The sequence below is a fragment of the Athene noctua genome, chromosome 2 (assembly GCF_965140245.1).
Source record: "Athene noctua chromosome 2, bAthNoc1.hap1.1, whole genome shotgun sequence".
In the NCBI taxonomy this organism is placed as follows: domain Eukaryota; kingdom Metazoa; phylum Chordata; class Aves; order Strigiformes; family Strigidae; genus Athene; species Athene noctua.
The window spans coordinates 18,658,466-18,674,566 of record NC_134038.1 but is presented as its reverse complement, the minus strand read 5'-3'; the positions used below and the strand labels follow the sequence as shown (position 1 = coordinate 18,674,566).

The 16,101-nt window shown below is 34.9% G+C and overlaps 1 protein-coding gene across 3 annotated transcripts in view; it reads right to left on the bottom strand.

Moving 5' to 3' along the window:
• CSMD3 (CUB and Sushi multiple domains 3) overlaps positions 1–16,101 on the bottom strand; it is a 732,271-nt gene that overhangs the window by 21,548 nt on the left and 694,622 nt on the right. For all 3 annotated transcript variants that reach the window (XM_074897604.1, XM_074897605.1, XM_074897607.1), the window contains 4 exons: positions 12,244–12,417; positions 8,414–8,587; positions 8,081–8,154; positions 533–644 (listed from right to left, as the gene is read on the bottom strand). In XM_074897604.1, coding sequence (XP_074753705.1) covers positions 533–644; positions 8,081–8,154; positions 8,414–8,587; positions 12,244–12,417 — 534 coding nt within the window. The remainder of the gene's footprint in view (positions 1–532; positions 645–8,080; positions 8,155–8,413; positions 8,588–12,243; positions 12,418–16,101) is intronic.

Here is a 16,101-nt window from a genome sequence, read left to right as displayed (position 1 = left end):
CACTTCCTGTACACAAGTGAAGATTCTCTCTATTTCAGATTTAAAAATTTCCAATTACAAACCTTATTTTCCCCTTCTTAAAATATCCTGACTCTTTAGTTGGGAAACAGCTCAAACTCTTCACTAGAACTGATTGTAACTATCTGATCCAGTCCAAGTTAGGGATGTGCTGGGCTTTTCTATAGGTCCTGTTCTCAACACCTACTCTCTTCTTTGGAAGGTTTACACCCTCTTAGACAGAAACTTACTATTTTCAGCATCTCTCTGGATGAAGAGCTGTCTGTTATTCTCATTATTTTGGTTTGGATTTTTTTTGGTTTTGTGTGTTTTTTGTTTTGTTTTTTTTTAATTTTATAGGCTATTGTAGAAAAATTCACTCACAAAATCACATTTCTAGCTGCTGTAAGCTAGTAATGCAAATTTATAGTAAGTTAGTAAAACTATATAAAATAATTTTTTAACAATGTTACTTACTATTACTTAATAGCCCAGATAAAAAATGTGATAGATCAGAAATCTATCATTTACTTACGTATGCATTCTGGCTGGATTCCACTCCATGTAAGGTCAGGAAGGCAAGTTCGTGTTGTTGAGCCATGGAGAAGGTGTCCTTTTTTACACTGAAATTGAACAATATTTCCCACCTGTTGAAAAGTAGAAAACACAGTAATATTGTTATGAATAAATATCAGTTGTGGGTTTTTTTTCCCAAATTTGATAACAAACTCCTTCGCATTGTGCAAGCTAATGAATTGTAATGCTTTTTCTGTAGAAAGAAAATTAAATTTCACAGAGCATTTTTTGAAATAAAAATTTGCTTCATTCTCATTAAAATTACTCTCCCCAAAACTGAAATCCTCCATGGAAGAGAATAAAAATCTCATCTTCTGTGGTCTCTCTGGTGTACTTCTTTGTGCCTGGAACAGTTGAGGCACCGTGAGTGTAGAAACCAAGCTTACCGTGGCTTCCTAGCTCTGGCCCAAGGAGAAGGCAGTTAGGCAATCCTGCAGCAAACCAGGGAAGAAGTCATGAAGCTGAAATGGGTAATAGATTCTGCTGGCCCTTTGTTGAACTACACCCCCCCCTTCGTGGAATGCTGAATGAATTCACAAATTATAATGAGAAATAGTTCATTAGAAAAAGCTTGGCCTGGTCAACAAAACTGTCTCATGCTTCAGAAACTATAATGTTCCTATAATATTTTAATTTTGGTTTTTAATGACAAGAAGTAAAAAAGAATTGTTCTTTATACCATGCAGATAATAGAAACTGGAATACAAGTACATTACAATTCACAATAGCAATCCATCTGAGATTAGTTTTTAATTATTATGCTTATTATGGGTATGTGTTGAATAAAAAGGAAAATAGAATTCTTTAGTCAATAACAGTTTCTGCAAAAACAACATGAAATAACTTGTTCAGCATGTCCAGTCATGGTGACGTTGATGAAAACGCAAATAATTCTTAGTTTCCATCAAAAGCAGGGAAATTAGATTACAAGTATATCATTCAGAGAGTAGTTTATTACATGCTGTGAGTGGTTAACTAAAATATTAAGGTCCATAGATCACATCTACTGTTCTGTAGTGACCTGTATTAATGTATTTATCAACTCATGTTTAAATGAGAAGTTGAAAACTGAACTGTATGTGCCAGCACATTTATGTTTCTGTTTGTTTTGGGTTTTTTATGTTACTTTGTTTAAATGTATAACACTTGATTAAAATTGATGAACAAAGGTAAAATGTGGACTCTTTCACAATAATTTAGTCCTGGGAAACAACATTTTACTGCTACAAGCAGTCATTTGAAACTTTATAGCACTATTCCATTTCAGCTCAAGCTTCTAATCAGAATGAAATTTAATAATAACCCATGAACTACAGGTAGTAGCTCATCAAGGCAGTATGTGATTTAAAATTAATCTCTTTTTTTTTTTTTTTCCCCCCCCCCCTCTTTACTGTGTTCACTGGACTATATAATTAGTTTTAAAAGATTTTGAAGAAAATACACAAAATCACTTTCATGATTAAGCACAAAGTGGGAAAATAATAAAAGTTTTAGAAGTTGCACCAAATAAAAATGGAAGTCATTTTTATTTGTGTAGTAAAGAGCTTAGTTAAAACAACCACCACCAATATATTACTTTACAACAAGTACTAGTCTTATGAAAGATTTGTTCGTTTCAGTAATCTTCCTCTATCAAAGCAGTCTCCATTCACAACTATGGAAAGAACACCTGCCACATTTAGTCTTTAGCTGACAAGGAAGACAGTATTTCAACACTGTCTTTAAACCCAGAACCCTTTCACCCTTGCTCACACCAAAATAAATCCAACAAAACCCATTAAATATACTTTCTTAATATACATCTGAATAGGAATTTAAATTTCTTTCTCCTTTATTATTTCAAAGTTGATTTGATGTTTTTCCTGAATATAAAATATTGAAGAAAAAATACAACTGTTTTGTGATGTGGTGTAGCTGAACATCATGGAAGTTAATGAGGTAAAGAAGTTAATCGGCTACTTATAATCAGGTATCTGTTCTAAACTGTAACTAAGTTAAAGATTCAAACCACAGTAGTCAATGTCAACTTAAGAAATAGCTACTGTATGGCTTTAACTGCTTAGTTACACTATTTCACTTATTTTCAATTAACAGTTTATATGGTACTTTCTCTTTTTTTTTTTTTTTTTAAAAAAAAGTATCTTCAGAGTTTGACAGTTCTCATGATGTGATTATCTTTCATATATTAGCTCAACACCACCTAAATATGGGCACTCCTGAATTAATCAGATAATTACAATCTTGAAATTTTCACCTAAATTTTAGTAGAATATTACCTAAAATAAATTTCTAATTGTATAGAATCTCTTTAGAGAAATAAAAAGTCAACAGATCAAAATAATTTCAGTATATTCAGAAAAATGTAGTATATTGTAAGTCTACTCATTAAGAATGGCCTGAACAGAAAGTTCATACTTCATGAGTTGAAAGGATTGGAGAGTCATGTCCATAGACTCTTCAGACCTACAGGACTCAATGGGTAACAGTGAAAAAAGGAAGGAGGTGTGGTTTTTTTCACTTTTCTGTAGCTTCTCCCTCTTCTTTAGCTGCCTATTAGTGACTTCTGTTGAACACATATAGTGAAGGAAAACTGTTCACCTGAAGAGCAGAACCAAGAAATGCAGACCAATTTTTTCCACTATCTGCCCATCTTCACTGAAGCTCTGCCTAACTTATGGCTTCACTGAAGCTTCATTGCCTAATCAAACCAGTTCTTTAGTACTAGAAATATATCCATGAGATAAAGAAATGGTTCAAATTGCCAAGTAAGTTAAAAGGTTGAGTTACTGGCATTCCACACTTTTAAAAAACCTCACATCAAACAACCAAGAAAAACCCACAGCAAATGAACAAAACCAACCTAAATAATTGTTGATATAAAAAATACAAGTTGCCCAAGTGATTAATGTTTTTAGAAGTGTTGCAATGCTGCTCAAGATAATGAATAAATAAATAAAGGAATTACGCTCCATGCTCCTAAAATAATAATAGCAATAAAAAGATTATGAACAATGTGCAATTTAAAAAAAATAAATTAAAAGAGAGTAATTTAAAAATTACTTTTTGGGAAAACTATTTTCCAATATTGTTATGCCAGCAGCACCAGGTGGCGCTAAAATACAGCCTTCTGTCGTCCTCAAAAATTCCCAGTCTTGAGATATTCTGATTTGTTCGAATTTTTTGTTATACAGCTTGAATCGAAGCACTAGTGGGGAGAGCTGGGGAAACAGCTGAAATATCTTTGTTCACTGTACTCTCTAGTTTTAGGGATGAACTGTTCTATATGCACAGTCAGCTATTGTTTGGTCATCATCATCAACGTCACTAGATTTTCCTTTTGCTAAGAACCAAAGACCATATGTTTACTATTCTCTAACAGGAGAAAAAGAACAATTATATAACATAGGTAAAATATGCCTTATGGAGTAGATCGAAATATAGTGTTGAGCTGCAGTGTGAGTGGTGTAAAAGTGTAAAAACATTATAAATAACCCCAGGTGTATCAAGAATAACAGCCCCAAAAAACCCCCACCCCCCAAAAAACCCAACAAATATCAAAAACCATCAAAAGCACACTCCTACCAGTGAAGCACTCCACATTCTGACTAACATCCCCCACTGACATCAGTCTGAAGCCACAGGCCTCAGGATTCTGAGAAGCAGAAGGAGCCAGTAAAATTACATGGTGTCTGATAAGGCTTAAATGACATTTTCATTGATGCAGTGCTGATGCCAACTGTGCTAATGGAGACATCTACACTGGGCTAGTACAGCATTTCTATTGGAATTTCATCCTACAATTCAATCAACACTAAAGGTTTTATAAACATTACATTCACAGAGGGAGATTATTTGCAAAGTTGCTTCACATCTGCAGATCAAGTTTCATACAGGATTTCACAAAATAGAACCAAAGAGCTAGCAGGGCTACCACTATTGTAATGCAGCTATTCTTTCTAAAATCAGATTGCCCTTTGGCTCCCTTCAGGCTTTAATGGTGGGGAAAATAGCTGAATTTCTACAAAAATGTATGCTGGAAAAGTATGAGAAGTAATAAATCTGACTGATTGGTCTTAAGAAGTTCTAAACTGTTTCTTCAATTCAGTAGTATCTTGTGTTGAGACAGTTTATGGTGAAAATGCTATAAGCAATTTTCTATGTTACTAGAAATATATCTGAAGAAATATCTCAAAACCATTTTCTTTCCAAGGATCAATTTATTTTGCAGATTACAGATGAAGTCAGTATTCACTAAGTTCTAAAGATACTTTGTCTTCATTGTAATACACTGTCAAATCAAAAATTCTCAGATGAAAGGTAAACATCCTAGAAGTACATATTCATAACAATTAAAGCAGGTGATGCTACTCATTTACATGCCATGCCTGATATCCAAGTAGCACTAAACTGGTATTTTGATGTTATTTGAATGCAAAAGAACCTGATCTGCTTCTGCTTGATTAATTCAATACCGAACAACAAAATCCATGCAAAATTCTGTTACCTCTTTGTTAAAAAGCTCCTATTTAACAGTTGAAACACCATTCAAATGTGAGGCTGTGATATTTGTGCTTTTGTTAGTGTAGGTTCCAGGAGGTCAGGTTCTGATATGCCTTTTAGTCAAACCTGGAATTATGTTGCATATGTCTGAACTTTCAATGCAATCAATGAGACAGGAAAAGAGATAATCAAGAGTAGGGGAAATGACAACAAAAAACCCACTTCTGTCGAAGTTCATGACTTGACCTTAGTATTGTGCAAAACAAGTGACAGGGATAAGGTCAGGTTAAAACGGAGGTATTGTCATTTGTTGAAAAACACTTAAACAGAACTCCACATATGAAGACATGAATTCTATGATCAGACTACAGTTTGATTTTTTTTGTGAGACAGATTTGATAGATTTGACAGATTTCATAAATTTGAAACTTAACAATTAACATAAGTGACCTTATTAATATTAGTTTGAATGTGAAGAATTTAAGAGAGTTTTTTTAAAAAAAAAAAAAACACAAAAAAAAACCCAAAAGCAACCCACCAAAACCCAAACAACCAAAAATCCCATCAAACCCCCAAATGAGAAAAAAACTCCTCACCCTGGGTTAAAGTCAGAAAACCATCTTATATATTCATCAGCAAAAACTCCTTGTTACGTGTTTACCAACTGCAAAACCTTTTGCTTATTTTTTCATAAGCTCTTTTGGTCTGTTGTTTAAAATGATAGAAGATTTATCAGACAAAATAAAATCAAAGCTATCCTATGTTCTGTGTTTTGGTATAATTTAGAATTATTCTTTACCTTTCTGCTGTGGATGAAAGCAAAGGTCATTATTATCCCATTCATATAGGAAGTTAATTATAATATAAATTCATTTACAATATCTTTGCAGTTTAAATGAGTCATTACATTATAGAATATACAGTAATGTAATATTTCTTTTCAGGATCTATGGACTATTTATTTGTCTATAGACTATCTATTTGTCTAAAACTAATAATGTTAATTGTTTGTTGTTTCCACCCAATAAAGAGCTAAACTCAGCTTCATCTGTATGAATGATACTCCCACCATGGTCTGTATTAACTAAGCAATCATATTAGAGTAACCAGAAATTGCATGCAGACATTTAGGTACTAGATATAAAGCCAAATTCGTTGTATGAGTGTGAGGCTAAATTGCTGGCTAGGTAAGAAGACATACAGTTTAAATCTGCTAGGTACTAACCTTACAACTGTGGGATCAAGGCTGTAAATTCTGCCAGCAGCTACACTTCTTTTAGAAATTATATATCAGTTGATATTTTGCCTGGTATTTTGACAGTTCCATGCTAGCTGTAAGTGATGCTTTCATTCACAACTACAACAACTACATCACAAATTAGAAAGTCTGCATTAGCTTCTTCAGTGGTAGAAAGCTCATTAATATTCCAGAGAAACTGTGACAATAAAATTGTAGAAAATGGTCATTGCAATGATTTATTTCTTACATGGTTGAATAAAGAGTTGCCCTCTAGTACAATACTGTATTGTGCCCAAAGGAAATTAACCCTGTATATTTTATCTTGGCATGAAACAGCACTCCATTCCCTGGAGAAAACTGAGACAATTATATTACCACTCACATATGATTGTGATCTAGCACAATCTAAAAACCCGAAGATTGCTAAAACAATCACTAATCAGGAGGAGTACTGGATAAAGGCCACCAAAATGACAAACCAAAGAAATTTTTGGCCATGAAATTTTGAAAAGTCTTTATTTACGACCTTTCTTTCAAAGAAATAATTTCAGTTTATAGATCTTTTCAAATTTCAAGGAATCCTAGTAAATTATAGGGCACATTTTTTGCATCTGTACACCATTCACCCATGAAAACGTCTCACTGACATCACTGGGTTTTGTGATTTAGAAAATCAGAAATTCAGAAGCATTTTCAATTTCACGATTCTGTTTCTAACAGAAGCATATGCAAACACCATTTGCCACAACACACCCTTGTAGAAAAGGCAGCCAACAGCCTCCTGGGTTGCATTAGGCAGACTATTGCCAGCAGGTTGAGGGAGGTGATTCTTCCCCTGCCCAGCACTGGTGAGACACAAGTGGGTGTTGGGTCCAGTGCTTGGCTCAGCAGTGCAAGAGAGTCAGGGACATACTGCATTGATCCAGTGATGGGCCATAAAAGGGAGCAAGGGACTAGAGCATCTGGAATACAAGGAGTGGCTCAAGGAGCTGGGATTACCCAGCCTGCAAAAGGCACAAGGGGAATCTTATCAGTGTGTAATAAAACTCACTGGAGGCTGGAAAGGTGACAGATACCTTTTCTTTAGCTGTGCCCAGTGACAGCACAAGAGGAAACAGACACAAACTGAAACATAAGAAATTCTGTTTGAAAATAAAAAAAATGACATTTTCACTGTGAAGGTGATCAACTTGGAAAAGGTTACCCAGAGAGGCTGTGGAATCTCCATCCCTGGAAATATTCAAAACCCTCTGGACACAGACCTGATCAACTTTCTCTAAGCTGACCCTGCTTTGAGAAGGGAGGTTGGACTAGAACCTCTCCAGAGGCACTTGTCAGCCTCTATGACTCTGATTCCTTTGTGGTCACATCATTTCCAAACGTAACAACAGAACTGCTCTCAGGAAAAAAGTATCCACTGTTTTTTGGAGTGTGTCTACACTAGCAATTTGTCACACAGTATACACACTTTTAAGGAGAAAAAGCCTACTTGATAAACAGTAGGGAGCACTTACATATTGGTGGGGAGATACTAAACTCCAAAGAGAAACCAAGCAGAACTTGATCACCAGTGTTTCACATAGCGCATTGCTAATAGGGACATAAGGTCAGTGTAATCCAACAGCTAGAAATAAACACAGCAACACCCCAGCAACCAGCTTTTACAGAGCATGAGCAGTTTCTGGACCTCTAATTAGAAGTTTCTAGACTCTGAGGTAGTATAAACATTTTTTACCAGTCAAGTTAATAAAAATTAGTATACTCTACCTGATAGCCAAACGTGTTGTTTTGTGACCCATGCCTTGGGACTCCTGGATTTTCACAGGCTGTGCGAGTAGGTTCTTTAAAAAAAAAAAGTTACAATAAATTAAAGACAAAACAAATTACAGTATTTTAATGAAATACACAAATGTATCACAAAATTAAGCTTGTTAAATGACATCCAATAAACCAATGAGATAAAAATAAATTGACTTGATTCTTAAAGAACATGGAATAGCACCAGGATAATTCAAAATAGCTGAAAACTCTAGACTGACTTATCAGGAAAAGGAATATTGAGCATTTCAAGAAATGTCAATAATATGGGTGTAACCTTACCGATACATCGAGGAGAAGAACCACTCCATGTGCCATCTGCTTGGCAAATCCTGGTGCTGGAGCCAACCAAAACAAAGGGAGGATTGCAGCTGAAAGAGACTTCTGACTGATAGATGAAGCTTTTCCCTTCTCTTTTCCCTTGAGCAGGTACTCCAGGGTCACCACAAAACTTTGCTGTGAGAAACATGATAGAAATGGAATGTGTCATTTATTAAAATACAAAAAAAATAACGTGAACTTAGTGAAGCAGTTATTCTAAATTTTATATTTGTTTTATTAAACACAGGTTAAATACAGAAACATTTAATAGGAATTCAGAGAGAAGCTAGATAGCCAATTTTTAGCCTGTTTCAGTTTATAGTAGTTTTGCTAGCTGTACAAAATGCCTACATAGTGGGCTTGGTAAGTAGCTTGAAGTTGACACTCAGGGTTATACAATTTATTTTATTAAGGCCCAAATGTCTATAGTTCACCTCTGCCCCAAGCCACATCAATATACAAATCCTCCTATAGAGAGCAATCAGAGAGTGTAGCAAACCTTCATTTCAATCTCCTGTCCTCTCCTGCTTCTGCCATCTACCCTGTGCTCAACAGTTTTGTATGATTAAAGGATTTGTCAGACAGATTTTAAGAATCATAAATTCTTACCTCCTTATCCTTCACTGAAATATAAGATTTGCTATGTATGGAAGTGCAACACTTGAAAGTCAGAACAGCTAACAACAACAAAAAAAAGGTAAACAAATTTCAGCAGCAATCTAAAAGTCAAACACTAATAAGCTGTTATTAGGCAGGATAAATTTGACTGATAAGAACATATTCTTAAATTGATCTTTTCACTTTGTACTGATCAACTAAAGATTTCTTACGTCTGTAGCATAGCATAACTAAGTAAATGCACTGATGGCAAATTTACTGGCCGCCTTCTGCAGTATAAAGTACTGATTACTGTCAGAAGCTGGATTTTGAATAATTGATTCAGGAAATGCAATCAGCTATGGTAAACCCTGTGCCATCAGACTATATTATTCCCTGACACACCATGAATTCCAATATTGTAGAGTCTAATTTCTTACCAAACAGAAAGTGCTGTAATACACACAAACAGCCCAACACTAATCTGGATGTGTGCAATGATATATTACTAAAAAGGCCTGTTGTACAGACAGTGGAATTTTCTGCTCCACCTTTCTCTTCTACAGACAAAATTTAAATTACATCTCTTAAACAACCACCTTCAAAATACATTTCTATTATCTCTATATTTGTCACCTATGCCTTAAACTTTCCAAAGGACCTGCTCACGTGAAATGGTCCTGCCCTTCACCTCTGACTGCAGACACTGACTGTATGGGGAATTCATTCACACACATATTGTTGAAGAAAAAGGGCTTAATCTGTAACATACCAGAAATGTATGGCTTTAAGTGGAATGGGACTGTCTGCATATTTATATGCAAAATACAGGCTTCTGAAAGATCTATGAATTGGGGATTGTGCAACATAGTGAACCTCATTGTGTGATTGACAGATCATGGTTGTAATTTATGTTTTCATTAGAAAATTCAGTGAAAGTCTTAATTTGAAAATACGTGAAACACAGATTTCTAACAGAGGCTTGAAACTGTCTCCTGAAACTGTACCAACAAAGTAGCAACCACTCTCAAGGAAAAAAATCCTCACATTAAAAAATGCTTTTTGGTAAGTTTATTATTTCTTTAAAAAACTAAGTAATCTCCACCACTTAGTTATCAGTCAACTTTACCCAGTCATTGAATAGCTACTGAATATCTGCCTTCTATATAGGTTACCAGGGAAACCAGGCACCATAGTAAACCATAGCACTTTTCCTCTGATATTGGAACAGGGGACTACAGAATAAGTTCAAGTTGCAGCAAACTGGAATCTCGGTGAGTGCTCCCACTCCCACTGGAAACATTGTCCTAAGGACTCTGAAACCCTTTAACAGAGACAGCACTGTGGAGCTCTGGCACTGAGGCTGTGAGTCTAGACTCATTCTTCGAAGACATTTAATTGATTAACAGCAAGTTACATCTATAGTTAGGAATTTTCAGGCATAGGCCTTTTTTTTTTTTTTCCATCTATTGCCAAGCTTATAAAAACAGCAGTCCTTTACTCAAATTACTGTATGAATAATTAAGTGAACAAATTCACTAGGTCATAGTTGAGAAATACTCAACCAAAGATATGACCATATTCCATTCTGAATAATTATGCCATGTTATAACTACACTATGCATATCTTCAGCTACAGGCTCTATGGCACCAAGCTGGGAACTAAATTTCTGATGTCAAGAACTGCTTAAAGATTGCTCATTGAGAATGACTTTCACCAGCTCCCTCTTATTTCTGCCAGATGGCAGCTAGTTTAAGCTCTTTGACAAGCAATGGCTGCCAATTGATTTCTGTTGCAAGCCAATGGGTAACCATTGCACATTAACAACATTCAGTTAATGTAATCTCTGCATGAAACAGCTTTTAACTCCCAGGCAGCTGCATTTTGTGCTAACTATATCTTTTAAAGAGTTTAAAGGTGAAGCCCCTTTTCAGAGCATATTGCAGTATTGAGTATTCCAGCCTCAAAGATGACAAGTAGCTTATGGTATTCAAAAATGAATGAAGGACACAATATTTCAATTGAGAAGAAATGATGAAAATAATTTTTCATGGTCTTTGATGTTTATAATGTAGACTCTAGAAGAGCTCCATCTAGACAACTTAAACAACAAAGGTTTTGTTTTTTTTTTTCCTTCCAGAAACTATGCTTTTCACCATGTTCCAGTTCTGGCACACATAGTCTCAGCAGCACTAAGCAACTGTTGATGGTATGAGAATATCATTAGGAAAAAAAGGAAAATATCATCTATATGATATGCTCTCATAGTAGTAGGACATAGGCAAAACAGAGAACATTTTTGAAAGGGAGAGGTGAAGAATGCAAAAAATAGTAAAAGAACGGGGAACCGCATTTTGCAACATTTAACAAGCTACTTGGCAATCTCAACTACTTGGCAAGCTTGAATTAAACTTCTGCCGTGAGATGAAATTATCCTCTTCCAGTTATACTTGTTGCTCAAGACCACCAAAACCATGAGTTTCAGTGGTATAACTATTCTACAGATAACTACAGAACATCCATCTTCAGTGTAACTGATCGACTATCTCTCAGAAGCATCACAATCGCTTCTTTAGAAAGACTTTTAAAATAATGAGTGGAATGACTTCAACCTAAAGAAAAAGAAACATTTGCTACTGTAATGGAATTTCTAGCAGTGTAAAAATCCATCAATGTTTTATCTCAGTTTAACAAAATTTGCTGCATAAAACATATAATTTCATTTATTGTAGGGGGAAAAATAGACAATTGTCAAGGAAGCACCCTGGGCCTAGTCAAAAATAGAAAAAAAATCTCTTTGACATCAGAGAAAGTTAAGGATAAGTAATGAGCAAATAAAAGAGATTATAATGAAACTTCCCCTATTATATATGTAGCTGGATCTGAAAACAAGACAGCACCTCTTAATCTTGTTTTGTCCTGGATCATTTTGTATGCATTGCCTGTAATATTTTCCCCATGTTTGTGTTTAAGGCTTCTTATATGCTCACAAAGCATTTACAGATATTCTTATGTCTTCCTCAATCTACAAATTATGTTACAATTCCGGAAAATATAGATACAAATCCTGTATTTGTCCCAGGATTGAAAACAACCAAGCCACTGCTGGGGGAAAAAAAAAGCAAACACTTTAAAGAGGAAAACATCACTATAGTTGAATAAAGAGATACAGGACTATACAGTAAATACATACGCAAGCACTGAGGTACTTCACCACTCCACGTTCCATTCCCAACACAAGTCAAAACAGCAGGAAAAGAGAGTTCATATCCTGGAGAGCAGACATAGCTAATGCTAAATCCCCAGTCCAAGTTTGTTCCTTCCAACCTTCCATTAGAGATCTGCGGAGGAGTTGGGCAGGTAACAGCTGTAATAATATTCAAAATAATTAGGCCCAGCTGTTGTAAATATCCCCAGTGTACACAATTACTAGAAGAACCATATGTGCTAATTTCACCTTTTTTAGAGGACAATACAGTCAGGACATGCTATCTTCCTCACTGTATTCTTGCCACATTTCCTGAAGTTAGTACGTCTTGTTTTCTCCATTTAGGAGACAGTGGCTGATTGATTAAATGTTTTAAATAAAACAGGATGCTGCATCAAACCAAATAGGAAGACTACCCTAAAAATCAGTATGGATACTATGAAGTGTATAACATTTAAGATATGTCTGGTAGTATACTACAAAATTATTTTGTTTGTCTGTTTAGACAACATAGACTACAGTTATATTTAGTTACCACAGTAATAAGCAAATACTTTCTTCCTGTTAACCAGCTTAGGCATTTGTTGGATATTAATGCCTAGGGATGAAATTCCAGGATGATTGTTCCAAAATATGACTTGAAAGTCTGTTTCCAAGTACCACAGTTTGGTTAGTACTTGCATCATGAATAGCTCCTCACCAGAAAGCATCTTAGCTTCTAGATAGAGAGGGACAATTTAAGAATTTGCAACCTCTTGAAATTGTCGGTGTTGCTACCTCTAAGAAGGCCAACAAGAAGTATTTCAGTACATTCTCTCATTTCCAGGCCTTCCAGGAAAAGATAGAAACATCTTCTACTCAGTTGTAGGAAGGAGAACTGAAAAACACCACAGGAGGACAGTAGAAATAACTGTAGTGATGAAGATAAAGGTGCTATTCACTGGATAATGGGGTAATAACAAACAATTGCTAATTGAGAGCTGAAGGAAAGAGGGTATAAAAGAAATTAAGGGTATGAAAGAAATGAAAAAAAAAAAAAAGTATCAAAAAGAGAAAGGGGGAAACTTAGGCCAAAGTTACTAGAATGAATGACAAACTGAAAAGGGGTAAAAAAAGAGAAAAGTTGGGAGAAATTATGCTATCAACAAAGAAAGAAAGCAAATGAAACTGGTAAGATTTAATTTAGTTGAGACAGTTGGAGTAAATGAGGTGATGACTAAAAATAAAGCAGAACACACAGGTCACAAGAATGGAGGACATGAAATGCTGCACTCATAGCCTTTAAAATTAGGTTTAGACATGTCATCTTGCAGGCTCAAAAGAAGACAGAGACACTAGATCAGGAGTATTGCACATCTGAATGGGATCTGTAGAAGGTTCACCATGTATTTCTCCATTCTTTTTATACTCTTCTGTGAGAGAATCTTGACTATTTACACACAAAGATGGTCTGCAGCATCATTCACGACTGTTTGAGAATGCTGGATGAAGGTAGTACTATGATCAAATACTGCTTTGCCAATCAGTAAACCAAATCTAAATTTTAAGGCCCTATTTTTTATACTTTCTGTTTCTCTTGCTCTAGTTCCTAGTTTAAAAATAACCACCAACCAACCAACCCAGAAAAGGACATGATATCTTTTGCTACACTTTCACAGTTCTTTAATAAAAGTCAAAATAAGTACTCCAAGAAGCAAAAGTCTGTCGGCATTCTCCAAGAGCTTCATGATTAGTTCCTTTAAAAAGATCTGTATGTTTTAACCTCTGAGCTGAATAATATAGAAAGAAATGCCAGTCGGTAATTAGGAAAGGAGAGAGAAGAAGTAGCATGAAAATAGATGTAATATCAGAATTTTTGGGTATAAAAAAGAAAAACAAAATAATATTCAGCAGCAAGGCAGAATGCCTCTAATTATTTTGGTCACAGATTTAACCATAAATATGTACAGCAACATTTCTCAGTTTAAGAGCTGAAAGTATATTACAAATGCAAGTCTTCAGAAAACATAATGATTGAATAGTTGAATATTTAGTTGTAGATGAACATGCATCATTTTCCAACTAGGCAAAGCCAGAGAATTATTTATATCTCTATTTCAATGGCACAGTGACAATTATGCATCCATTTTCTGCCCTGTTCATTTTTCCATTATTTTAACTAAATGGTACCAGAGCACCCTGGCACTTCATTCTGACAGTAAGAACAAATTGTTACATATTTCAAACACACTACCGCATATTATCTATTACTTTTAATTACACAGTCAAATAAATGGGGATTATTAACTTACCTAGTGCGTTCACACAAATGTGTGTGGAGTAGAACAAAATTCTGAGAACACTAGAGATTCTGCATATGATTATTATTTAGTATTTATACAAGACATAAATATGTATGACCTAAAAGCAGAGACTGAAAAACTTAAAGTCAAAACTGACAGTCTTTGTATGGTTCTGTTTGAATCAAATCAGAGTTAGATCTCCTCCTGCCAGTTAGATGCCCTATCATCTTTAAGAATTTGAGACTGGGAGATTCTATCATAAATACTTGTTCTATCTTACGATCTTCTAGCTGTTGACTTACAGCCACTCTTGGAGAGAGACAGACTCTTGGTCAATACGACCAGTATGGCCATTCTTCTGTTCTTAAAATCAGTTCTGTGACTGAAGCTGAAGCTGGATAAGACCACAATATAACTAGAAAAATAAGTGAATTAAGAAGATCTTGAAGTCTGACATCCTCAAGAATGTGTTGGGATAATAGCTTTAAAAAACTGACATTATCAAAGATGAAATTAACCGGACTTAGTGAGATATTGGGAGAATTGTAATCGGCAATGAAAGTAATTGTAAATGGGTAGAGATTCGAAATTTATTTCATCTGTTTTGAAGAATGAATTCAGGGGAGGAAAATGAGTACTACTGAGCAGGTATGTAACTGTACTTCCTGAAAACAAAACAGAAATAAGATGGATAAGACCAAAGTAAGTACAAACTTAGCTAACTTTTAAAAGAATAGAGATCAGACATATTTAGTGTGAACCCAGAAAGAAAACACCAAAATGCTAATGCTGCATCTCTACAGTTGTGGTATCAGGAAGAGTGAGAAAAATGACTCTCTAGACATGATACTTTAGAGTTTAGCAAGCGAGTTTATCAAAGAAAATTGTTTTGATGAGACAGATAAGGTGGTCCTTCAATCATGTTCAGAATTTTTGCTGTTTAAATTTCAACAGAGAGCATTAAAAATATTCCAATAAAACAGAAAATCAGGAATGCAATTAGTAAAAGAGAGAAAAGGAAGATCTTGAGATTAATCCTTTTGTTTTTCACAGTAGAGAAAATAACATGAAGCAGAAAATTGTTTATTAGAAAATTTGCTAGAAAGATTCAGTCTTTTTGCGAATATGTTGATACAGCAGAGTGATGCACAAAGGTGTATGTCCAATAAAGGAGGGATCAGAGAAAAATGCTAGTATTATGGATAGGTAACCCAGAACATTTTGCCATTGACAAAATTCTGTTGTATATATGCAGATCTTTCCCAAAAATGTCTGTCATGTGCTTGAGTGGCCTTTTTGTAAAGACAGGGACATATATAAGGTCATATTTGGTATGACACGCTAACCATAACAAACAAACAAATCCAAACCATCATCTCATATTGGTTAATTCAGTTTAGCAGCAAAGTAGTAAATGTTCTATAAAGCCACAAAAAACCATTCAACATACTGTGCCAGTATGAAAAATAAAAGGGAAAAGAAGCAAAAGATGAAGTTACCATTCCTGCAGCCAAAAAGTCAGTTCAGTGTATTCATACTAACAGTAGGCTTTGATTTCTGT